Source organism: Carcharhinus amblyrhynchos, chromosome 11, assembly GCF_965287045.1.
Source record: "Carcharhinus amblyrhynchos chromosome 11, sCarAmb.v2.hapA, whole genome shotgun sequence".
Lineage (NCBI taxonomy): Eukaryota > Metazoa > Chordata > Chondrichthyes > Carcharhiniformes > Carcharhinidae > Carcharhinus > Carcharhinus amblyrhynchos.
Window position 1 is genome coordinate 53273539 of NC_137334.1, and position 25830 is coordinate 53299368.

A 25830-nucleotide genomic window follows, 5' to 3' on the forward strand; every position below is an offset into this window, starting at 1 on the left:
TCCTATCACTTCTGAGAGCGCTGACCTCTGCTCCAGTGTCTTAGCATGAGTGCGGGCGGAGAGATTGGTACCTCACCCTTCTGCTTGTGTCAGCTGAAGCAATAAATGTCAGCAGGCATGAGACCAGGGGCACATTTCAAATGACCCTCACTATGGAACCGTCATCCAATCCATGCTTAGACCAATTGTGTCATTCCAATCACCACCCACCCTGACAGCAGCTAACTGGGTGTAGACCGGGGATTGAAGCTGGCACCTTCAAAGTGCTCGATTTTATATTGGACAGTGCATTAACCAGATAGGACTTCAGGGTCATGAGGAGGACGCTGCCCACGCTTTTAAGGTGCCTTCTCTCTTCCTCTTTCATTGACCCCTCCATATTATGCAGTACGCCTGATTAGAAATGGAATGGACGATAAGCTTCCAATCCAACTGCAATGCAAATATGAAGTCATCTATAGAACATTTAAATGACAGGGACCCAAGGCAGTCGTTGCTTCAATATTCCCTCTCTCTGCCTTATTGAAGAGAACCATTTGCCTTTGTTCTGGAGCTGCTTACAGCAGCATGTTAAAATCAAAAAGACAACACGTGGGGAAGCACATTTCAACTCAGCCAGGTTAAAGAGAACACCCCGATTCCCCACTGCTCTTTGGGGACAAGAATATCTCTGAACTTAATAGAAACCTGACACGAAAGCAAAATAATTCAATTACCTCAAAACGCAACGAAAATGAACTGCCAGTGTGACTAAAAAAATTGTGATTATCAGCATTCAAGTAATCATTCTTAATACCTGAGCAACAGGTGTCTCGCACAAACAGAAGACCTTATATATAACCATTTTTTAAAAAAAATGTTGTCTTTTCTCCTGTCATTAGACTGGCAGTATCAGTGCAAAGCTGACATGTGTACAGAATCTGTGATTGCACTGCCTGTTTACACTGTTGTACAGAGGCTGCGTGTGTTCGAGCGTTTGCATTTATGATTTACCAACCTCCAGTACCGCTGGCGAAATTTCTACTGATTGAATCCAGCTGATAGGATGGTAATCTCTTTTCGGTTGAAACAAACAGAAAGGAAGCCTTCTGTGTGGCAATATCTAGTTTCAAACAGTAAACAAAAGGCAGGCTTCACACCAATCACAACAAAGCGAGACCAATGTGAACTGATCTCCTGGAGGTCTTCTTGCTTACATCGGAACTTCTGAGATCAGGCTGGCACAGGTGGCATTAATGCTATACTTTTTGGCACCAGCACAATGAAAAACTTGGCACTGCACCAGTACCAAAAAAATGGAGTGTAGTGACAGCATAAATCAGATGGTTTCAACTCGTTTTCGAATATCTTTACAGTGTATTAACAATAGTGTCCCGAGCCACACATGCCAACTGAGTGAGGGCAGGATGGCAGCGCCGCTTACCTGCTAACAGACCATAATCCGGTAGCCGTGGCTGAAGCCACCCAGCTCGCTGTAAATACCTCGAAACATTGTAAATTATGAAAAGAATAATGAATATCTCCGGGGGAATATAGGGCACTAATCTGATTAATGGGCTCAGATGGTATCATAAACTGCAAACGCGAGCCGGTAATGAATTAAAACTATCATCTACATTCAGAATTATTACTTTTGGCGTTATTCCGTATGATCTGTAATTTGTAGGTAACCTATATGGTGTGGGTGGTTTGGAGTGTGGAGGGGCATACACGCGGTGGGTCGTGCGAGGGCTGCTCTTGGATGTTGCTTCGAGAGTTGCCTAGTGCTTCACGTCGTTAGTGTACGCTTAAACTGGACCATCTGACGGGCAACAAGACAGCTCAGTGACTATCACTGTTTGCTGTGCAGATACATGGATTTGGGCCAGTTTCTGCGGGAATTTGCACGTTCTCCCCGTGATTGCGTGGATTTTCTCGGGGTGCTCCGGTTTCCTCCCACACCCCAAAAACGTGCTCTTAGGCTGATTGGTGAAACAAATTGTCCCTAAATTAGTCTTTCCCCAATAGGCTAGACAAAGGTCACAGGTAGAGGAGGGCACTCACAATGTTACAATGGCGGCGCGGGCTCGTTGGGCCGAAGGGCCTGTTTCCCGTGCCGTGTTGTTCTTTGTTCTTTGAGTCGGTTCCTGTCGGCACCAGTTACAGAATGTGGAGGTGTGTTGATACTCTGGCTTTGACATCTGCCATGCCTTTACCAAATGATTGAGGAATCATTTGGAACCCATTAGAATTTTTTGCAAAAACATTGAATAACATGACGGGACAACTCTCACACCTGCGAACATTAGAAACGAGAGCGATCCTGTTCCTCAGCTGCCACAACTTTGCACCGTGGGCTGCTACAGATGCCTGAAGCCCCTTGTGAGAACATCCCATGTTGTCGCTTTGAGAATTGCTGGGGGGGGGGGGGGGGTGGCGAAAGGGTGGCGAGGTTTATTGATTCAGAAATATCACTTACGGATAAAGATGCACTACGTTTGCACAGACATTCACACTCCACGATTTAAACGTACAATTTGCACGCCTTTGTCATCCAGTTTAAAAGATGTAGAGTGCATATAATGTGTGTCCTCCAGATACAAAACCAAGGCCCGCCAAAAACGAGATCGCAAAATCATGGGCATTCTGTCCCCAAACTTGCTCGGGATGGTGCTGTCTCTATTCCAGGTTGTGTTCTCAGCTTTATGTTCTCGCTTTGTGCTGAGTATATTTGCACTTTACCCCGTGCTCTGGACTGAATTACCCCATCCAAATCCCCTCTAACCAGCTGCTCTGCGATGCGGCTGGCGCGTCTCCTTTCTCCTCCTTGACGGCGGGAACTGCCTCCGATTGCAGCTGTTCTGTGTTCCAAGTGTGGAACCTCTGCATCCAGCTCTGTAGCGGCCCCAGCTGCCGATCACTCTCTGTGGAACCTCGGTAAATCGCTGTCCATACACAGGCACGCAAGATGCCTCCAAATCCTAACAATTTAATGTGGTAGCGCGCCGAGATCTTAAGCTGTCGGTAAACAGATCCACCTTAATAAAAGCATCTAAAATGACAACTGTATCTCTTTTAGTTAGATGGTTGATTTCCCGGACAGTGGTTAAGCTATTTACCTCGAATTCGTGAAATAGGATTCTTATTTTCATTCTTTCAAGGCTATCTTATTGCCCTTAATCGAATTGATAAAGATAAGGCAATCCTTATGGTAAAGTTATTGTCAATGTTTCTGAACTTCAGTTCCGAACAACGCTGTTAAACCCGGCTTAATGACAGAAGGCTCAAGCGACACAAGTCACTTCATGGGATTTCGATGATTTTTATTCCTAGTTGTCCAATATTGTTAAATAATATTTGCCGGCCAATTCAGTCTGCCTAAAATTCATTGAGGTGTTTCGTTTATTGTAAGTGGTCAAACTTGAATGCCACGAGGTGCATAAAAATCAAGTCAGTAACTAAGCCTAAGATTATTGCTAAGGAAGTGTCAACAATTTGTCCAATACGGGATAGAAACAAACACTTACTCTAGATGTACACAGCCTTTGTAAACTAATTTATAAGTTGTATCATAATAACTGAATTAATTTGCATCTTTCTTCAATGCTTTCGAAAAATATTTTGCATTCAAGCGCGTTTTGTAGGTAACTCACTAAATGAAGACATTGTGTTCAGTTGAGGCGATCCCGACGTTTGTCAAACATAATGAATGCAAGGATTGTTGATAAATATTGTGCTGTAGCAGAAATGCTGCACTTGTTTCAGATTGGTGAGAGGTGGGAGAATCCCAGAGAGCATCAACACACGCATCGAAAGGAACACGCGCTTCTCACGCTATTTACAGCCGCGATCTCCTAAAATTTGGGAACTTTATTGTTTGAACATAAAGTGGTTTGGCATCAGTAATTCCTGAAATAAGCCACCATCTGGAACATAAAGTACGTTATTACATTTTTGGGGTCGCTCTATATTTTGGAAAAAATAAAAAAGACTGACGCGGAAAACTTAGAGAGAATTAACTTCCATTCCGATGCGGCAAGTCGAGAAGTTTTAGCCACCTGAGCAGAAAGGTGAGCCAAATCAAGCGCTGGGTGCATATCTATAGCTCAAGATTGGCAGCGTAAGTTCAGGACAAGTTTGAAAATGTAACTACAAGAAATAGAGTGCACAGTATATGATGCACTTATTAGGAACTGGGATTCCTATTTGTAACTATTAAAGAGGACTGACTGTTGTGACTGAAGTGTTGCTTCAACCGGGGTATTCTGCTGCCTGCAACTGATTGGGGATTTCCTTTTTTCCTTGCAATGTTAGCTGACAGTTTGTGTCTTCCTGCGGCGAACTTTCTTCAGTTCGCTTACGAATTGTACTGGATTTAAACAGCATCGGAAACATTCCCAGCCGCTGACTGCAGGTAGTTCAGTTGATAGGTATGGGGAATTAAATAGTCGATTAGCGGTTTTCAACTTCGGGTAAAATATCTAATTGCGGCAAGGTAATCATTAAAAACCTTCCTGTATTCACAAACCCACCGAAGCTGTCAGTGCATGAAGAAAAACGCGCACCGCGCGACCAATCTGAATTGCTTATCTGGAGACAGAGCAGCTAATCTTGTGACATTCACGAAATCGAGAAATTCTCTGGGTAGCTATTTCCTTTAATTTATTTGAATCCCAAGACAGAATACATGAATAACCGATAACCAAATGCTATCCAGATAGGATGTCGAAAACCTTAATTGCATTTCTCATTAGGAAAGGTGCTTAAACTGATGGGACATTCCTGCCGAAATAAGAAAAAAATCTTGCAAATCATGGATAGAGCAAGGCTTGTGCTTACCGCCTATGCTAGACTTTGAAATCGGTGTCGTCTTCTGTTTATATAACATTTAACGTCATTTGCGAAAGAGCGCATCAGTAAACATTCGTCTGAAGTTTGTTTTAAGAAAACACTGCCGATCACAAAAAAAGCCTATTCAATCAGCTGGTAAAATGATCAACTTACACACACACACACAACACACCTTTTGCGAGTTTGTTCCTTCAAAGCGTCGCAGTAAATAGATGACGAATAGGTATTTGTATAAAAGAATTGTTCTGGATGATTAAAATTGAAATGACACATGACTTTATATGAAAGTGTAATGGAATTTCGGCTTGAGCACAGACGAATCTACGAAACAGCCATTTGAAGACATCTTTTTATTTGTGTAAACATTAAATGTTTCTTTCTCAAAGAAAGAATTCTCAGAAAACATACTTTTAAGCATTTCTAAATGTAAGATACACAATAGAAAAGGCAGTGACTTGTAGGTCAAAATGTATACGTACCGCATACATATATATATTTTAATATACAAAGTAAAACCTACATGTATGTAAATACTTTCTTTTAAAAATCCCACTGAAACATGAAATGACAACTGTCACCTTTTTGCAGACGTTTGGAAAGTAAGACAAAGTGCTCAGTAAGTTGCAGGAGATTATCTCTAAAAGCACTCTGAAAACCGTCGAAAGCAGTAGCATGCAAATTCATGTTAGACGACAAAAAATAATAAAGATATAAATTTTATCAACATCAACAGTACATACAACACTTACAAACGATGAATGTTGAACGGTCTTTACAAACACAATGTATCCCTTTTTAAAGATGCCAGTCGATGTATACTTGTAGCCAAATGGTAGAATTGTACATCTGCTAACAAGATATCAAACACTACATCTGTCTTTTAAAAAAATCTAACAGACTACATAGTGTCTGGAATACTATTTCTTAGGTTTTCATACTGTAGACATAATCCATCGAGAAGATACCAAGTGCCTATAATGTTTCCAACATACAAATATGAAGATTAGTCCCGCAACAGCATTCACATGCCTTTATAATGTACTAACCACTATTAAATCTCCATTTTTTAATCTCCACTCGTACATTTCAAATCAGCCCAGAAAAATAATCAGAGCAAAACTTAATTTGTTAATTTACAACTATTTGCGACTTTCAATGGCCTAATGGACGCATCATACCATCCTATAATTGCTGTATGTATATAAGCCAATTCTTTATTATATATACTGTGGCGTCATGTCTGCCTGGAGTTTTGCCGAGAACGGAGTTTACAATCCATTTTACATCCTTCAAATATGACTTCTATCAAAAGTTGAACCGAGCTTGATGGGAATGCGTGTGTCCCCCCGCATGTGGGGCAGTTTTCGTCTCGTCAATAAAAAAAATAAAATAGATAATTAAAAACTGTATATACCACGTTTTGCAGTTTATTTGCTGTGAATCCTGGTCAGTAAACGACTGTGAATACAAAGTTCTGACAAGCGCAAAAAGTTCTCAGGCTTTTTGCAGACGTGTTTGGCACCAAAGTTTCATCTGTTTCTCTGCAGACCTGTCTCTGCCGTGTGTGTCAGTTTATTATTGGAATCGGTTTCAGTTCAAGTGCTAAGGTTTGCTTTCAAAAGGGTAGTGTATCGAGGAAGAGCTTATCAATTATTGTCGGAGGTGGAACCAGGTCCTCGAGCTTCAGGTAGAAGATGCGCTGAAGACCTTGTGTACAGAGAGTGCGGAGTTCCGGCAGTTTCCCCAAAAGTTTGGACAAGTAGTTTGGGCGATTTAAGTTTCCGCCGTTGAAAGTCACGTGGTCTTTGAGACAGTTTACAATTTTATTTTGAAGTTCTTCCACTTTCTTGGGTTCCTTCAGCCCGTGCCGCTCTACAATATATAGAGAGAGAAAAAAGAAACACACACGAACGTTACCAGAGGTTCCAACTTGAACTAAGGCACTGCAGTGTGGCGCTGAACAGGTTAAAGGAGATTCTTAACATTCGGTGATTTAAGGGGAACAGATTAACAATAAATGCACTGACCTGTTATCATGGCGAGTGTAGCAATGCAGGAGAAAGCTGAAATCTCAATGTTCATACTGTGGAGGTTGGATGAGAAGTCAATGATTGAATCTATCCACTCCCCAAAGCCACGGACACACTGCAGCCTGTGCAGAACCACCCCATTGCAAAAGATGAGCTTGCCGTCCACAGGGTTAGACCTGAAATGAACAGTAATAAAGCTACTAATTGGTTTTTTTTTCAGTAATAAACAGCATTTTAATTAGAAGAGAACAATAAAACTTGAATCACTGGATCTTGGTGGGGGGTGGGGGAGGGGAGAGGCTGGTGGATATGGAATAGGGTCGATGGCAGTTTAAAAGTAGAATATCTATCTACCGGTAGGCTAGCCTCAGAACGAATAGTTCCAGGAAAGCCGATTCGAAAAGCAGATCCTGGTCCTCTTTTGGAAGGTCGGCGTAGCCGGGGATCTTTTCCGCCCAGCCGCGGATGATTTCCATGGAGCCTGTCAAAAGGTCGTAGAATTGCTGGATGTGCTCTGTGTCCCCGCCGCTCAGCTGGTATTCGGGATTGGACTGGAACTGCATTTTCAGAGAGATAAAAAAGGATCAATAAAGTCCTATTCGGCTACACCCCGAGTGGAATAAGCCCCCTCCTTTGTACAAGAGAAGGCCTGATATTTCTGCTAACAATCCGATTTTGCGTTGACCAATTAAGAAATGTTAATCCCTGAATTACTCGGGGGAATGATGCTTTTGGTACATTTATTTTACATTCTCGCAAACAATCTTAGCGAGCTTGAATAATGAAACGTACTTCTCTGTTCCACATGTTACTATATTTAAATTCCAATAACTTGGGTAAAGTCCATAAGAGCTTTACGTTGATGTAATGCCCGCTGTTTATCCTTAACCCTCTGTTCTGGCTGTAATTCCGAACAGATTAAAATTTCCGCCAATTTTCTAACGTAGGGGCAAATCTGGCAGAGCTGCTTTGTAGAGAGGAATGCAATTCCAAACTGTTTCGACTGAAAATTCTAGCGAGTGACTGGTGCAAAAGCGAATGTGGGACTCACCCTGGAGTAATCGAGATTGGACATGGCAGGGTTGGAGTCGACGTGCGCTCTGACCAGGGCTGTGATGAGGCTGACCGGAGGAGAAGGGGGAGACGGCTCCTGGGGGCTCTTGGGCTTGGAGGGGAGTCGTCCCCTGCGACCCTTCAGGCTATCTGTACGAACAACTGGAAAGTAGACGGTTGGAGAGAAAAATAAACCGTAAATTTGACCTGAGACATTCCTTCTTTTAAAAAAAAGTACCTACGATTTGCTTTTTTTAGTACAAGTTAGTATATAAACACACATCTCATCAAAGCTTACCTTCCTTCACCATGCCAACAACAAGGCACTTCTGAAAGCGACAGTACTGGCACCTGTTCCGGCGGCGTTTGTCAACTGGACAATTCTTGTTCGCTAAACAAACATACTTAGCGTTTTTCTGTACGGTGCGCTGCAACAGGAACAAAGCGAAAAGGTTCATCAGTAAAATTACCAATTTTATCCCTGCATTGTCTGATAATCGAATGCATGCACATTTTAAAAGTAGCCAGTGATTTTTAAGCTAAGATTTTTCTTCGCACCCTATTTAACAGATGGATATTTACAGTGATCACTGTAGCTCTAACCGCCTGCCTCTTTCCCAGCTTCTCGCTGTATTTGATATGCGAGGCAGAGAAGGAGCAGACACTGGGTAAATACAAATTCGTGGGCATTCATATTATTTACATCCCTCCGAGACCCCTCGATTTAAAATGATAAGATTATTCAATCACGATGGTGAAATAAAGAGATCACTTTAATTTTACCATAGGGAGTTCTGTTCCACTTGGTTAACTTAGACACGGCTTAATGTTGTTACCAATTTAAATCTCAAGGAGTCGTCTGAATTTGTGACAGACGCGAGCTGGGTTTCCGCCTTCTATCTGTATTTGAGACATTCACACCCAAACTTGCAGGCAAAAATTACATTCCTGCTCACAGCAAAGCCTACTTTCCAACCCCCAAGTACAAGTTATCAGTAGGTCTTTTATAAACTCTGATATGCAGCATCGCGCCCTTTAACTAACCGTGTCTCATTTAATCAGTTTGCATGTAATGATTAAATACGCGGGAAGCTTAACACTAAATGTTAGAAGAAAACAATCACCTTGAAAAAGCCTTTGCAGCCCTCGCATGTGCGGACTCCATAGTGCTGGCAGGCAGCGTTATCTCCGCACACGGCGCAAAGGCCCTCGTTTGATGGCGAATTCCGAGATGGAGGTGATGGTACCTGGCTGTCCATCAGCTGAGACCCATGACCAATCTGGAGACCAGGGAAGCCCACGGATGCTTGTTTTCTGATGGGATTGGGAACAGCGAAGTTCTGGCTGTCCACTACGTGATGACCACCTCCCGTCTCGGGGTTCATGGAAATGTGCAGAGGGTTATCAAACCTCATTTGGCAGCTGGACACTGGGGTACTGGGGGGCGACTGCTTGAAGGAGAAAAGAGATAGTCTTGAGACAGGAGCCTTTCGCTGATCTATCATATGGGTGGTGGCTACATAGTTTTGGGAAAAGCTATGGAGAGAACTGGGGTCATCCCACAGTGGGCTGTGCTGAACCTGAAAGCCTGGAGTTGTTGGGGTAGGGGGTGGAGATGGCTTGTAATACATGGAACCAGAATGGATCATCTCCTCTGGTGGATGCTGTAGGTGATTCTGCTGGTGATAGCCGTGCATCTGGATGTCTTCAACCTTGATAGCGGACTGCTGGTTGGACAGTGGCATCTGGTACAAGCAAGGGGGTTTCACGTCGTAATTGGTGCTGTAATTCTCCATGAAGGTGCTGAAGCTGGGTAGCGATGTGGTTGCTGTAATTTCAGTGTTGGTGAGATCCATGCTGAATTTGACGAACTCTGGTGTTAAGAAGTCAGAGCTGTATTCCCCACTGTGGTAGCTGTAGCTCTGAGAGGCAGGACTGGCTCCTTGTGGCGATGACCCATACTGAGCTTGAACACAGGGCATGGCTGTAAATGAAAGTTCTGAACATGTACTCATACCATTTAAATGCATACGGCCACTACTAAATCATCTTGCTTCACACATCCTAGCAGCACTGTAGGAACCTAAACTAAATGCCTTGAAATCAGTTCATTTAACCCCATGGATATACTTTAAGGGCGTGTGCCAGAGACACGAACCAAACACGATTTAACGCATTCACTGGTGATGGTTTCTCTACTAAAATAACTCTTTGTTACTTTAATATGATTCATTTCAGTACTGGGTTCAGCCAAGTTCTGTAAGTATTCGAGGTGACCTAAATTATTTGTAATGTGTTCCATCAAAGCAACAAACACATTTTAAAAATAAGCACATGGAGAATATTCTTCATGGGTAACTTTAAATTTTTAAAAATGGCAATATCATTTAATCGGAATAATTTGAGAAATCAGCATTTTATTACAGAGCACTCAAATCAACGTACCTGCAACCGAGTGATTGTGAAAGAATTCAAAAGTAAACACTGTCGTGATTTGAATTCCCGAAGCGCAGAATTCGGACTTTTTTTTCTTAATCGCAATTCAGACAGCAGCACAATGAAATCTTTCCTGAAAACAGATGGAAACAAATAATCATTGACTCACCCCATGCCAATTCTTAGTTGTAACAGAGCATGAAGAATTATATTCCAGTGACTGTCATAGGGCATGTAACACGTCTTTTTAAAAAAAAACCTTTCTAAGTAACATTTTCTTTGTGACTCCTTATTTCAAAAGTTGGTTTAAATACGCACTGCTGTACCCTGTTATCCAGCAGGATTGGACAACAACCCCCCCCCGCCCCCGCATCAACAACTTCTTGCTCTCATTTTTGCCTTGCTCCACTCACCATCATCTGAAGCAAAATATCATTTTTGCTGGAGTACGTTTGAGAATTCCCTGAGTATTTTAATTATGAGTAACTGGCCAACGCTAAAAACACCCTCACCATCGCTGTCTACACTAGATCACATTTTCTGGACAATACAATGTAGCAGCCCAGGCGGAGACAGTAGCAAAGCATGCAAGAGGGGGGAAAAAATCACAGTATCTAGCAGAGGTCTGCTTAGAAAGGAGTGTAAGAAAGTTGTGTGCTTTGCGCTTAATGACATAGCATTAGCAAGACAATTACTTAAAGTGTTAAATTCCAGCTATGGAAAGATATGCGGGCCCATTATTATACAGAAAATAGTTAGATAGAGTTTATATTACGCACATATAAAACAGATGGATAAACAAAACAGCCAGATCGACAGACATAGGCAAGAAAGGCAAATGTCCAGCATGCATTCAAATTAAATTATTGTTCTGCAATGCACATATTGGAAGACAGCGAAACTATGTTGACCCAGATCTTTTAAAACATGAATGTTCGCAAAAAATATGCAAAGTTCCTCCGGTAAATCATTTTGGCAGTTGGTTAATGCTGTGATTCCTTGGAAGAGTCCGGAATCCAAACAGTAAGAGTAATAATCAGTGGTGTAACAATAACCTTTTAGCATATTGCGCGGATAGCCCTCAACGTCTTCAACTGGAAATAATTATCCAATGTTAAAAAGTCAAAATAAGTTTGGAAATAACAATCTCAACTGCATACGTTTTAATTTACAATATACTATATCTCCGTAGCTCAACTTAATTATTTGCGGGCGGCCGCAACGACAAAAGCATCATTAGGTTTTAGACTGATAATCCCCATAATACCCGCTCAAATACAATATAGTGGGTATGTTCCCACAACTAACTGCGCATATCTAACTTTCTGCAAACTGTTTCATATTGTCTGTAAATCTTTTGGACTGACAACCGATGTTTACACACTGCAATGTGGGCTGCGCCTTGGTGGGCGAGATTAATTTGGTATTTACTTTTTAAATACATCATGTAGCTAGGCGCAAGGAACGCACGTGTGAATGAGAGCCCGCTATTGCTGCCCCCCATCCCAAACAGCGGCGGCAGGGCACCAGGTGGCACGTACAGGTAAAAACAAAGCCACGCGGAGCAGCCTGGACATCGCCCACAACTTCGCTAAGGAAGAGTAGGTGTCCAATCACTGTTTTAAATTACTGTTAGGATGCGGTTTCCAATTGCTTAATGCCAGAGCAGCGATGGTCGGAACAGAAAGAGCTGCAGTCCGTAACTGCTGTCCAGTCGACACAATTGTAAAATTAGCTAGTTCTAACAGTTAATTCACAACACCCGCATAAAAGAAAACTAAATCATAACAATCAGAGCAGCAGCAGCGAAATATAGTGGGAATATTCGCACAGCCACGCCATCAGGAGACTACTCAAATAATTCAATACCTACTTGTTAATTTTTTACTTCCACTTCTCATTTAGACACTGCGGGGATCAGCGGTTCAGCATAAGAGTGAACTTTGACGTGCAGCAGCGGTGCTTGGTTTGGAAGTGGCGGCAGCAGTGGTACAGGTTGCTGTGCTCGGCACTCTGAGCCGGCGAGCAGACTCAGACTGGCCCCTACTCTCCAATGTGCCTTTGTTTATGTGAGCTCCTCGCTTCCACCGGCAGCGTGTAACCAAGTCTCCGAGCGTCAGCGAGCGTCAGCGTGGCCGAGCCCAATGAGCGCCCGAGGGCTGGGCCCGCACCAGCCGGTTGGCTGCCTCTCACTTTGGTAAATTTCCGAGGTGACGTTAACACTGTGGATTTTTAAAGTAGTTGGGGCTTGGCTTGAGGCAACCTTCTCACCTCTTTCAGCATTTCCAAAACAACACGTAGCTGGAATATTCGCCGTTTATAGCTTATCGATCTTATTGATCACTTGTTTTGGACTTATTTCTACAACGGCAAACTGCGTAACTATTACTTTTCATTTCCGGCATAAAGATCTATTCCATTATTGAATATTTTACCTCTTATAAATTCTAGCCTGAAAAGGGGAAACCGGGTGAGTGTATTGTTTTAGCATTCAAAGAGCCTCCCCTTTCTGTTTAATTCAGTTTGTATGCTTTAAACACACGCATTTTTTTATGTAAAGCTGCTTAAGAAACACTTACTGGGAGAGTGTCCTGCTTTTGGAATGTAAAACATATACATATATATATATAAAATCAGCAGGTATTATCACGGATTGCTGGGTGTGTGGGACAATCAAGTTTCGGGTTAACTAAATTTTGAAAGAGCCGCGCTGGTGATTGTGAGGTTAAATATTTAATATAGCTGCTCTGTAATATAAAAATTCAATTATTGCATATGTATATATATTTATTGTATCTATAAATATAATTACATGTATTGGTGGAAACAATGTGAAGGGAGGCCGGGCTGCTTGGGAAAAGTCTGCTGATTACCTTTAATGATGTAAGGCGAGGAGAGGACAGAGGCAGCTCATTAATCCGGCCTGTTGCAGGCAGCGTCAGTGATCGTGGGCGAAGCAATTGAATGAACGAAAGGAAAATGTGAGCGGCAGCGCGCCGGGTCCGGCAGAGTGCCGTATGACGCAGGAACGCTGCCATTGACGCAAAGAGCCGGCTCAGCCAGAAATAGCAGGTCTGGCAATGCACTCTCAGTCTGCAAGTGATGCACACAGGGCTGGCCTTACACTCAGGCTATTTAAAACCCCATCGGAAACTTGAGAGCACCAAATTAAGACATTGCGGATATTTTTAGAGCTAGTGCTTTGGTGGAGGGGGGTTAAGTTTGCTATCTATACACACACACATATATATAAAACATATATATACACATACACTCACATTATATCTACTAAGTTTTTTTCGCAGATTATGCTGCTCTGTGTATTTTACACTGGCTTGTTTTCTTTTCCCCACAATTGATCAGTTGTGGTGTTTATGGACTGTGGGCTGCAATACTGCACACCTTCACCCTCCCCCACTCCATTTTCAAATACTTTCGCCGCCCTCCTTTCCCCCCCCCCCCCCCCCCCAAACAAATTTCACCATTTAAACAAACTTCACCATTTAAACAAACGGGGGCAGTTCAGCGCCACGTTAGCTTCCAATTCAACCCTGCCGTTCCTCCCCCCGCCTCTTCCACCTGATGCGCTGTCCCTCTGTCCCGGGTTACTATTGACAAGTGGGAGCATTGTTGGGAAAAATCATAAGTGGTGTTTTAATGAATAAGTCCCCCTTTCCCTCGTCTAATTAGTAATATCGAGCTATCCAGTATGCAAAATGTTCAATCGGTATGTGAACAAAACAAAAACAATGTCAGCGAAAACGCCCATTACGTTTGTAAATGGGAATGTTCTTGGCAGACGGTACATTTCCAGTGGTTGACCGCTTTGCAGGTTCTCCACTTGGCTGGAAACAGTCGTTTCAGATCCCCGGAACTGTTGCAGTTGCGCGTTCTGACCAGGAAGAGGCAATCGCCTTCACTCATATTCCACCAATATAATACATAATTTCGTCCCAAAATAAATTTACATACAAAACCAAATAGCTCGATCGTACATTTAGGGCTCTGACATCTAGAGCTCGCTAAATTACAAGCTCCTACTGTGCATTTGATTATTGCCATTATTGGCTAGATAGATAGCAGCGGAATGGAAATTTTCTGGAATTTTACAGGATAATTTGTCTTTCCCAGCTACATTAACTATTACCCTATTGATCCAATTCAATTCCAAAACGGTAAAATTACAGGAGGTTTTACAATGGTAAATAGGATTTTGTTTCTTCTTACGCTAAAATGTGTAACATAAACGCATTGTGTGTATGAGCGCGTGTTGTGTGGGGATCAGGGAGGGAAGACGGTGAAGAGTAAATAGAGACATAAGACACAAAATAAAAACATATTTTTTTATTATTAAATAATGGTACAGCTTATTAATTGCAAAATTATTCCAAAAGTAACTTCCTTTTGATGTTAACTCAAGCTTTCAAATGCTTCTCACAAAAGTTATATCCCGAATAAAAATAAATGAAAATAATCACCAGTAAAAATGACATTTTACATCCTAATTCCCCGTATGAAATAAAGCAGATCCTTTTAATGGGATAGGTAATAATCAAATCCCTGATGTTTTTGATTTTAAAAAAGTAAACCAATTATTGGAGGAATCACGTGCAGATGACTCAATGTTAGATTGCTTATGGTTAACGTCTCTATTTTGAATGACGGTATTGTGAAAATTCTAAAATATGGATAAGGAATTAAAGTTACAGAGACAGTGCAATTATATGTTAAGCCTTCTGCTGAAACTAACATGATCTTGTCTGGTATAAACATTTTCAATACTATTTATGGACAAAAAAATGAATTTTAAACTATTAGAATAAAGACTCAAGCATTTTTCTTTGGCAAACTCCCCAGATCTTGGCAATACAAGTTTGACAATATTCAACTTAAAATAAATAGGGCAGCAAATCCTGTAAAGAAATTACTATATTAGCAGAAACACCACATAAAAACAACAATTTTATTTAATAAAATGGCCTACACTCAATACACATCCCGGGGGTGTGGTGTAGATTAATTCCCCCACCCCACAACTCATTTTAAGGGCATGGTGTAGATTTAAAATCGACCAAGTCTGATTCAAACGAAGTCACACATCAAGTTAAAAAGGGAAAATCAAAAATGTTGAAATGTAACAGAAAATTAAGTACATAAAGATCACATCGCACAGCCTCATCCTCTCAATGTCATAATTGAACTATTACAGCATTACATCCATGTCCACCAATGATTAAATGAAAACCTTGTCACATTTCATTCTTCAGGCAGATAACACTACAATGATTGCCTCCTACCTTTGGTGGCTGTTTCCATAATATTGTCATCTAAAATGAAAGCATTGGTGGTTTCGTAAACATTGACTTTGTGGAACTCCCACTCGCCGTTGTTGGCTCCAGGCTGTTTCATTTGTCAAGCCCAAGTACTATTTTCTCCCTCCACTTCTCATGACTCTCCTATCAAGCCAAATATGTCTTGTGTCCCTGCCACACAAGCCTGCTCCCTGGTGAACAATTTCCTTCCTCTCCCTGACAACCACCCATATAATATCTGAACCTGACCTGAATTCCAACCACATATCCAAGCCTTCAAAAATATTGCCTATTTAAATGCCTGTAACATCATCTGGTTCCACCCAAAACTCTGAAAAACTGAAAGCTTCATCCAGGACTTTATTACAACTGGCCTTGATTTACATTAATCTCTCATGTTCTATCTTCCATAAACTTAAGGTTATTTAAAACTCTACTGCCTGTTTCCTAGCTCAAGTCTCGTTAACCATCACTTGCTTGCTGACCAAAACTGGTTTCCATTTAAGCATCATCTTAATTGTTAAATTCTCATCTTTCTTTTCCAGCCCTACACCCAAGTTCCTCTATTTCTGGCCTTGAGCATCCCCAATTTTAAACTGTTCCACCAATGGTGGTCATACCTTCAGCTGCCTAGGTCTTAAATACTGGAATACGTCCTCTCCCCTCCCCCAACTTCTTCATTTCACTATCCTCTTCTGAGTTGCTTATTTAAAAAAAAATCTACTTGACCAAATATTTGGTCTTCTGTCCTAATATTTCCTTACAATGGCTCAGTATCAAATTTTATTCTGTAATACTTCTATGAAATGTTCTGTTACATTTAATACACTATAGGAATATAGGTTATAGTGATTTTCATATCTTTAAACTGGTCTAATTAACAAGTTTTTCTTGTCTTCATCTCCCCACTGATCAATACTATTGTCAGTAATTTCTTCCTTTTTCAAAATGCAGCACTATACATGTTTTCCGCTTCCCCTTACATCCCGAACATATTTAATAAACTCTTTTTTTCAGTGTCACATTGTTCATTTGTTCTTTTCATGGACATCAAATCTCTGCTACCCTTCACTTCCGTCTAATTTTTATCCCTTCCACAACCATTAGGCTATTAACACTGAAGCTTATTACATAAAACAATCAGTAGTTCCCAATTTATTTGGTTCTTTGCACATCTGTTTTTTTTTTTAAACAAAGAAACGCAGTAAATAACTAAAAATAAAAAATGCAACTTAATATTTCAAGATGGGACCTTCACTCACTGCAGATTTTTAACAGTTAATCTTTCACTTTCGTTCACCAACTGGTCTGCTGTGTATTTTGTATGATTCAGTTCAGCACTCCTGTAAAACCTTACAACTGTAACATACACAATAATCTAATTACAGGTTTCTGGAAAACAAGTAAAGTTTATTCACCACATTTAAGTTATATATTAAAATTCCATATATCCCTTTTTAGTAACTTTCCAAAAGGAAAATGATGTTAAATTTCACATCTATTTGGACTTTTGAGTTTAAATTAATAAAAACAAAAGATTAAGACATTCTAAGGAACAGATTTTTCCATCTGTTTTTTGAAACACAATATATATTTGAACTCCTCAGAAAATTCTGCTGACTAGCTATCTTTATTCATTCAAAGAAGGGGCAAATGACACCTCATTCTATATATACGAAGCAGGAGAAACACAAGACTACAGAAAGAGAGGAAAGCGTAAAGTTAGTATAGAAACACTCTTGCAAAAGCTAGCACAAAAATGATGGAATAAATGTCCTCCTGATAGAAACAGCAATGTTTACAGCCTGTGATCTTATTGGAGTAAAAGCAATTAGTTAATTTGCCCTTAATGTCAATATTAGAAAAAAGTATAATACCAGGAACTATGAGCCAGTGTATATTTTAAAAAGAATAATTTCCAGGGTCAAAATATTGTATGTTCATATAAAACAAGAAAGAAAAATGGTCACTTGTGATTAAAAGTTCAGTGTTAAGAATTAAACTGCATTTGAACCACACAAGGCAAGCACAAAACTGGACAAGTGGGTTTTAAAATAAGAGTTGTGAGAAATGTGAAAGTATTGCGTTATTGTCTTATCATGAAAGTGAACAATTGCATGTGCGTCATCAGTAAGGTTGTTACAACAAGCCTGTACTAGTTCAGCTTTACAGCTATAAGCATTATAATGTAGCCCAAAGTACTGTGAAAAAGTCTTGAAGCATCTGAAAATTAATTAATATTGGCAAATTTTATAACTGCATTTGCAGCTACACAATGTAAATTTGATTGGATTTGAAAAATAGTTATACATTTACATCTCAATGTGGTCAGAAAACAGAATTGTAGAATCAGCAAAATGCGACAGGTGGAGGATGGGTGGGGGAGAAAAACAAAAGAACTACCTTTATATTGCCTATCATCACAAAACATATTGAGTACCATCTTTTTTATATTTCTTGGATATTTGTCCAAAATAGTCTATATTCCAGAATACAGCTTTGTATCACAGATGAGAGACAGCAATAGAATGCTCATATTTTTATTTTTCCCCCCTTGTACAATTTTGTCACATCATAGGAACATTTATGCTATGGTAGAACATCATAACAGAGATCAAAGACCTCTGGAATAATGCATGCCACCACTGCCAGCAGGAACAGAGAATTTGGCACTCAGCCAAATCTCCAATCAACAGCAGGAGCTGAGAATCCCAGCCACATCGAGGTCACTGAATTCCAGCCACAGACTCCATTCTTCCTTCACAACAGCATTGTTCCTCCCATTGTAGGACTGTAGGGTGTTAGGATGCAAGTTGGCACTCAAAATTTACCTTTGGCAAGTTTTGATTGTGTCATGAGGCAAGAGTAAAACAGCAGAGGCCACGTACTTTCTGACAAAGGGGGAAGCAAAGCAAATTATGAGGTTAATTTGCTCATGCATTTTCCAGTGAATGTCACCCACTCTGGTTCAGCTCAACGTAAAGAAACCAGAGTAAAAAAAATGATAAAGTGCATTCTTTAGTTCTCAGAATATTAAATTGATCATGAATTTGTATTTTCTCACTAATCAAATTAGGACTGTAGTTTATTAAACTAAACACCCATATGTTTTGAACTTGACAGTGACTACACTTCCAAAATACTTCATTGGCCTTAAAGCACTCAGACATCAAGTGGTGATGAAAAGTGCTATTTAAATGCAAGTTTTTATGTTTTTTTAAATGCACTCTGCATGTAAAGGTATTACCACAATTAAGGAAGCACTGTTGAATTTTGCCTATTATAAACAATTTAGTAGCAAAGGTTTTCATGCAATATTTATTGTATTCCTAATGCAATTTATACACTGGCAAAAATTTTATTTTTATTGTATTATAATTTTGCCTTTTGTGATCATATAAAATACAGCCCCTCTAATATGTAGAGCTCGCAGAAAACATTCAGCTATTCTAACTCAGCAGACTTGTTTAAATTAAAATTTATTTATTGGCGTCACAAGTAGGCTGACATTAACAGTGCAATGAAGTTACTGTGAAAACCCCTGGTCGCCACACTTCGGCATTTGGGTACATTGACGGAGAATTTAGATGGCCAATTCACCTAACCAGCACATTTTTCAGACTTATATTTTTGAAATAAGTAAAACTGTCCAATGTATTAATTTGCAAATACAGAGTCCTAGTGTCACTCTGTACATATCTGCAATGGAATCACATTTATACTATGCAGATAAAAGCTTCACTGCACTAAACGCAGCAACCTTCAGGTCGGTGAACAAGATATTATTGCTGTAATGGAAGAAAAATGTTATAATTCAACTACTAGGATATTTAAGATGTTAACAGTAAGCTTAATACAATAGCTAAAAATCAGACACCCCTAGTATCTCAAAGAGTAATGTATGATGGTATACATTAAAAATACATACATGTTATTGTGCAAATTCAATTGAACAGAGATCGAGGGTGGAAACCGCATAGGTGAAAACAGAATTGGTTTTGAATGTGATGTCGCTAAATGTTCGTACTGTAATGTGAAAAATGCCTAATTACTACAAATAAAAGAGCCAACTATCAAGTGAGGAAAATGAAAAATAAATTAAGAACAACATCAGAAAAATCAGGTCAACCAATTGACCTCAACCCTTACTTTAGATCACCTGTGTCGATGATTATAGTAGTCAACCCTAAAATTACTAAGGCCAAGCTTTTGGTTACCTGTCACCTGGCATCTCTTCATATGGCCTGGGATTAAATTTTGTCTGGTAATGGCTCCTGTGAAATGGCTGGGGATGTTCTCCTACAACACAAAATGCAATATAAATTAAGGCATACTGTTGAACCAAAATTTTGAAAAGTGCAGCACCGGCATATTTGGAACTGTTCAGGTTTCACGCTGGGAGTTGGTTAAGCCCAGCAATGTCATATCTATACTAGGATTAAGTTTTCAACAAATTTGTCAATACAGTGTGAAATGTCCACTCTATACAGAAAAGTTTGTGCCTTTAAGTTGATCATATCCAAAATTAGTTTGTAATGAACATAAATTTATATAATTTATCAACCATTTTCAGATTAGATGCAGCATAGCCACATGAACAACAGTGTGGGTGGCACAGTGGTTAGCACTGCTGCCTCACAGCGCCAGGGATTCAGGTTCAATGATGGCCTCAGGTCACTGTGTGGAGTTTGCTTGTTCCCCCCTGGTCTGCAAAGGCTTCCTCCAAGTGCTCCAGTTTCCTCTCATACTCCAAAAATGTTAGATTGATTGGCCGTGTTAAATTGCTCCATCATGTCAAGGGGACTAGCAGGGTAAATACTTGGGGTTATAAAGAAAGGACCTGGGTGGGATTGTTGTTGGTGCAGACTAGATGGGCCAAATGACTTCCTTCTGCATTGTAGGGATCCTATGATTCAATAACCTTTCTCTGCTCCAACATCATGCCTTGACTTAAACCTCAAAAGACCCTCCATTACTTCAATGCAAGTTCCATTTCCCTTAAGATTCATCCCCATAGAACACATTTAATGGAAAACTAAATGTCTATGAAAGGTTTTCCTTCATAGTGGTTAGCATGGCTGCCTCAAGCGCCAGGGACTCAGGTTCAATTCCCATTTTGGGTTACTGTGCAACCTCCACATTGACATTCTCCCCATGTCTGCGTGGGTTTCCTCCAGATGCTCCAGTTTCCTCCCACAGTCCAAAGATGCGCAGGTTAGGTGGATTGGCTTTGCTAAATTGCCCCTTAGTGTCTGACTAGGGTAAATGCACGGGGCTATGTGGATAGGGCCAGGGTGAATTGTGATCAGTGCAGACTCGATGGGCGTTCCAAATGGTCTTCTTTTGCACTGTACAATTCTATGAAGATGTGGGCATCGTTGTTGGCAAGCATTTGTTGCCCATCCCCAATTGCCCTTGAACTGAGTGGCTTATTTGGCCATTTCAGAGGGCAGTAAGAGTCAACTGCAACAACAAAAACAGAAAATTGAAAAATCTCAGCAGGTCTGGTAGCATCTGCAGGCAGAGAAAATAGAGTTAATGTTTTGCACCCAGATGGCCCTTCCTCAGAGCTAGACAGCAAGAGAAATATGATGGATTATATACCGTGTAAGTGGGGAGTGGAGCAGCAGAATAGAAGGTCAGTGATTGTTGGGGGCTTGGAGAGATTGCTAACGATGTGTAGGTCACAAGACAGAAGACGTTTTAATGGCAACAGCAGGTGTTAATAGTTGCATAAAGGTAAGATATCAATAGGAGAAAAAAAGGTCAGTGCTCAGTGCAAGTAAAACTCAAGAATAAGGTTTATGCATTGGAGCAAAAATTCTGAAATAAAGAAGGATCAAGATGGAGGAGAAATGCTGCAGTTTAAAGTTGTTGAACGTTGATTCCCGAGAGCTGTAATATTCCAAGTTGTAAGATAAGGTGCTGCTCTTCCAGTTTGTGTGGGCTTCACTGGGTATTGCAGCAGGCCAAGGACATAGATGTGGGCATGAAAGCAAGATATGGACTTAAAGAGGCAAGCAGCAGGAAAGTTGGGGTCATGCTTGTGGGCTGAGAAAAGGTATCCCACAGAACAGTCACCCAGTCTGCATGTAGCCTCCCCAAAGTAGAGGAGCAGCTTCCACTGAGGGAGATGCTTCACCAGAAAGGAATGTTTGGGGGGCCTTGAACAGTGAGGAATGAGGAGGTAAAGGGGCAGGTGTTGCATCAGTTGCAAATAAAATGAAGATGCTACGGAAGGGAATGAGGAGTTGAGTGGATCAGGATGTCATGGAGGGAGCAGACTTTGCAGAATGCTGAATGGGGTTGGTGTTTCATGGTGTCATCGTGCTGGAGTCATCCACATTGCTGTGGGACTGGAGTCACAAGCAAGTCAGACCGACTAAGGATAGCAATGTCCAAAGAGGACATTGGTGAGTCAGATGGGTTTTTACAACAACCAACAATAGTTTTTAAGCTTTAATTAAAATTTATTGAATTTAAATTCCACCAGCTGCCATAGTGGGATTTAAATTCCTATCCCCAGAGTATTAGCCTAGGCCTCTGGATTACTAGTCCAGCAACATTACCACCACACCACCATCTTCCCATGGGATGACTAAACTCATTTCACAAAGGATTTGAGTTTTATACACCTTGGTGATATCCCCATATCACCCCAGGCCTGTCCACATCATAACACTGAGCCCATTGTCCGCATACAGGATATTAGTCTCAGCACACAGCAGAGAGAGGCTGACTTGACTGCAACATAAATCAGGGAGGACGAGAAGCAGGAGGACACACGCATATTCATAGAATCCATACAGTGCAAAAGGAGATCAATCGAGAAAACTGATCACTAATTAAAAAAGGTCTAAAAATGTTTTCTCATACAATATAGAACATCTGTCAATGTTGCTGTCTGCAACCAGTCAAAAAATACAATTCTAAGTGCATTCAAAAAATCTCTATGAAATTAAAAATACAACTGTTGGGAGAGACTTGAGAAGCACAAGGATAATTGTGAAATCAAATATTAATGATTCTTAAAAATCAGAGAATGATGCAGCAGAGAAGGAGACAGTTTGTTCCATCTTGTCTGTGCAGGCCCTTTGGTAGAATTCTTCAATGTTGTCTCACTTTCCTGCTTTCCCCCAAAGCTTTTCTCACCAGCAAACTATTAACCTACAGTAAATTTAGTACACAGAATGTTATTTATCTAACAGTGATTCTAATACGAATTAAATTATTTCAGTAAAGAGCCATGCCACCCACTTTGAACAAAATCACATTCATTTATGCACCTAACCTGTCAGGCGATATGCAAGGTAGAAGAAAAATCATTTTGGAGATGCAAAAGCAGTGGGAAAAGAATAGCATATGGTTTATACAAACATACAGTACTTATTAGCACAGCGTAGGTTTAGAGCAGCAAATGAATCATCCCCTATTTAAAACATCAATAGTCCACATTTATAACACTTACCCAATTTAAACCAACCTTCAGTCGTCAGTGCATGAGTCAGTGCTAGTTTGAAACTGCAGAAAAAAAGGTTTGGATTACACGCTGTGTATGTATATATATATATATAGAATTTAAATTTGTCATTTTTTTTGCTATTATTCATATCTGATCCTAACATCCAATGACATGCAGAATGCACCAAAGCCTTTTCTCTTTCCTTCTTGAGTATTTAATGCAACACTTTACCTACAATTTCTAAACCCAAGTTTTTTGTCTGTTAAATAATGATTGTCTATTTATAGGATTGCATTTAAATATTCATTCCAATTTCTCATTCTGTACAAGTCTAATACAAGCTCCTTTGCCTTCAACACATTAAAACCAAGCTTCTTAGTCCTCCTCATTCTCAACAACTTAACATATTTAAGCACTTAGCTATAAAACTTATGGCAATGCAAAGGCCCAAAAGATGGAACAAACACCAACGTAGTTTACTGTCAATTGCAATGTAGCAACTAGCCCCACCACATATCCTGAGACACAAAATTCATCTTTGCCATTGAGCCACCACTGTCATTTTACACATATTGTATATGATTGATTCTACTGAAGGTTAGAGGCTAAATGGACCATATGGCAACATGTTGCTCTCCATATGTTTACATGCCCATCCATGCTTAACCATTTATTAAGCACCATCTGCAACCCATGTGAATCCTGCTAAGCTAATCAAAATATGCTTCTATTATTTACTCAGTTAACTATTATTACATCATTGACACATAATTAATTATTTTCATAATATACAATGAATGAGCTTTTGAGGCATGCACTTAATTCTGCGTTGGTTCTTTTGGATAAAACTCCCGACCAAAATATAGTATTAGAAACAGCGGGGGGCAGGGGAGGGAATCAATGGCTCTGTTGCTAAAATCATATTAAGTAGTTACCTGACTAAAGAATACACAACCTCTTAAAATATATATTTTAAAAAGGTGATTATATTTACGGTCTGTAACTAGGTTTCATGCCGCCAGGGCAAAACATAAATCATTCTGTGGAATTATTTGCATTATCAGAAACAGCATTTTAGTACAGATTCTCCTTAAAATTATTAGCTCGTCGGCAAATCAACCTGAATTAGGAAATATAACATTAGGGGGAGTAGATTTTTTTTAACCCCAAAGACAAAAGAGCAACAATCATGCTTCTCAGCCGAAAAGAAATTTTAAAGATAAAATCCACTAAGGACAACAATCTTACTCTGAACTCGATTTGGAATTAAAAAGTAAAATCCACTGAAACAGAAAAAAAAATCTACTCTTAACTCGAGTAGGAATTTTAAAGGCAAAATCTACTAAAACAGAAATAAAGATTAAATCCACTAGAGAGAGAAAAAAGTAACAAACTTACTCTTCACTCGAGTAGGAATTTTTAAAAATAAAATCCACTAAAACCGAGAAAGAAGTAACAAACCCACTCTTCACTCACCGTGAATCAAGATGTGCCGGCAGCACACAGGTTGCACCAGCACCTCTACTCACCCAAAGCAAAAGAGTGGGGTGGCAGCGCTGGAGGAACAGAAAGCTCGGATTCCAGTATCGGTGCATAAAGAGGGGAAGGGAGGAGAGGGGGGGGGAACAGTTGCAGGCAGCGCGGCTCTAACCCAGCCGCCGCATGCCTGATGCTCAGGCAGCCTCGCAGCGCCCGCCCTGCGCTGGCAGTGGAAGTGCCGGGGCCGGGATAAAGGCTGCATTGTTGAGCAAGCCACCTCTGTCCCACTCACAGCCGCCCCGAGCTCTCCTAACAAAGCCCGCACTCGCGTCACTCTGGCGTCAATGGAAGCAGGCTCCGTGACGCAGGCGGGCAGGCTCACCGTCTGCGTCATTCTATAAATAGCTCCATTTGTTTCAGTGCCCAGCTCCATCCCCCTTCGACAGCCTGGCTTTTTCCATTGACGGCAATGTGAGCCGGCCCGGGGGAGGGAAGAGGGCTATAGCGAAAGGGGATCCTCTCGCAACTGACCCTACAATGGAAACACAAAGCTTTTACTGCGTGTGCGATGATGCATTGCTGTAATAGCCAACATTATCCTGTCTAGTATTTTCCCAAATTAGAACCAGATGAAGCTATTGGAACAGGCAACTGGAAAGTTTCAAAAGCATATTTAAAATTTGCTTTTCTTCCCCTCATTTTGTGCTGTATCCAAACAACAAACTTTTAAAAGAAAAAGTCCATCCTTTATATTAAAAATAAATATTTTATATTAAATATGTATATTAAACATTTTGATGTGCCTCGTTACTTTTTTTGTTTCCAAGCGCCGTATAATTGAAAATATTGCACTTCCGCAAAAGAACCTGTTGTGAAATATTTATAATTCAGGGAGAGTTAGTGGGTTGTCGTTAGCTATTCGAATCTTGGGCACATAGACCTGATCCATTGATCCCTCCGTCCTCTCCCAAATCTGCCCACACACTTGGTGTAGACGGCAAATTTGGGATTATGCACCTTTCTCCCGGTTCCGAGTGCTAACCAATTCATTATTTCTGTCCCATCATTACAACTTCCCCTTTTGTGCTTAGATCCTTCTCTTGATGGATTTTGTGATTCACTGTAGTGATTATAATACTGGACTAACAACCAAGAAGTTAGGTGTCAACATTCCACCATGGCCAGTTGTAAAATTGAATAAATTTTTTCATTTCTGATTTAGAAGCAG

General features: G+C 40.5%; 1 protein-coding gene across 5 annotated transcripts; it reads right to left on the reverse strand.

Moving 5' to 3' along the window:
- Positions 1-5165: 5165 nt before the first annotated feature.
- On the reverse strand, positions 5166-24914 carry LOC145350133 (nuclear receptor subfamily 4 group A member 2). 5 transcript variants are annotated; one of them, XM_080199094.1, is made up of 10 exons: positions 24653-24914; positions 23130-23182; positions 19879-19960; positions 10359-10482; positions 9038-9361; positions 8212-8341; positions 7912-8075; positions 7215-7417; positions 6858-7036; positions 5166-6702 (listed from the first exon to the last, which is right to left on the reverse strand). In XM_080199094.1, the coding sequence occupies exons 1-10, from the start codon at positions 24862-24864 to the stop codon at positions 6446-6448; spliced, it is 1728 nt and encodes a 575-aa protein (XP_080055220.1). In that variant the 5' UTR covers positions 24865-24914; the 3' UTR covers positions 5166-6445. The 5 variants fall into 5 exon arrangements, with proteins under 5 accessions (XP_080055220.1, XP_080055222.1, XP_080055219.1 ...); XM_080199096.1 differs by having other exon boundaries at positions 24600-24813; XM_080199093.1 differs by lacking the exons at positions 19879-19960; positions 23130-23182; positions 24653-24914 and adding an exon at positions 13223-13241 and having other exon boundaries at positions 9038-9897.
- Positions 24915-25830: the final 916 nt, after the last annotated feature.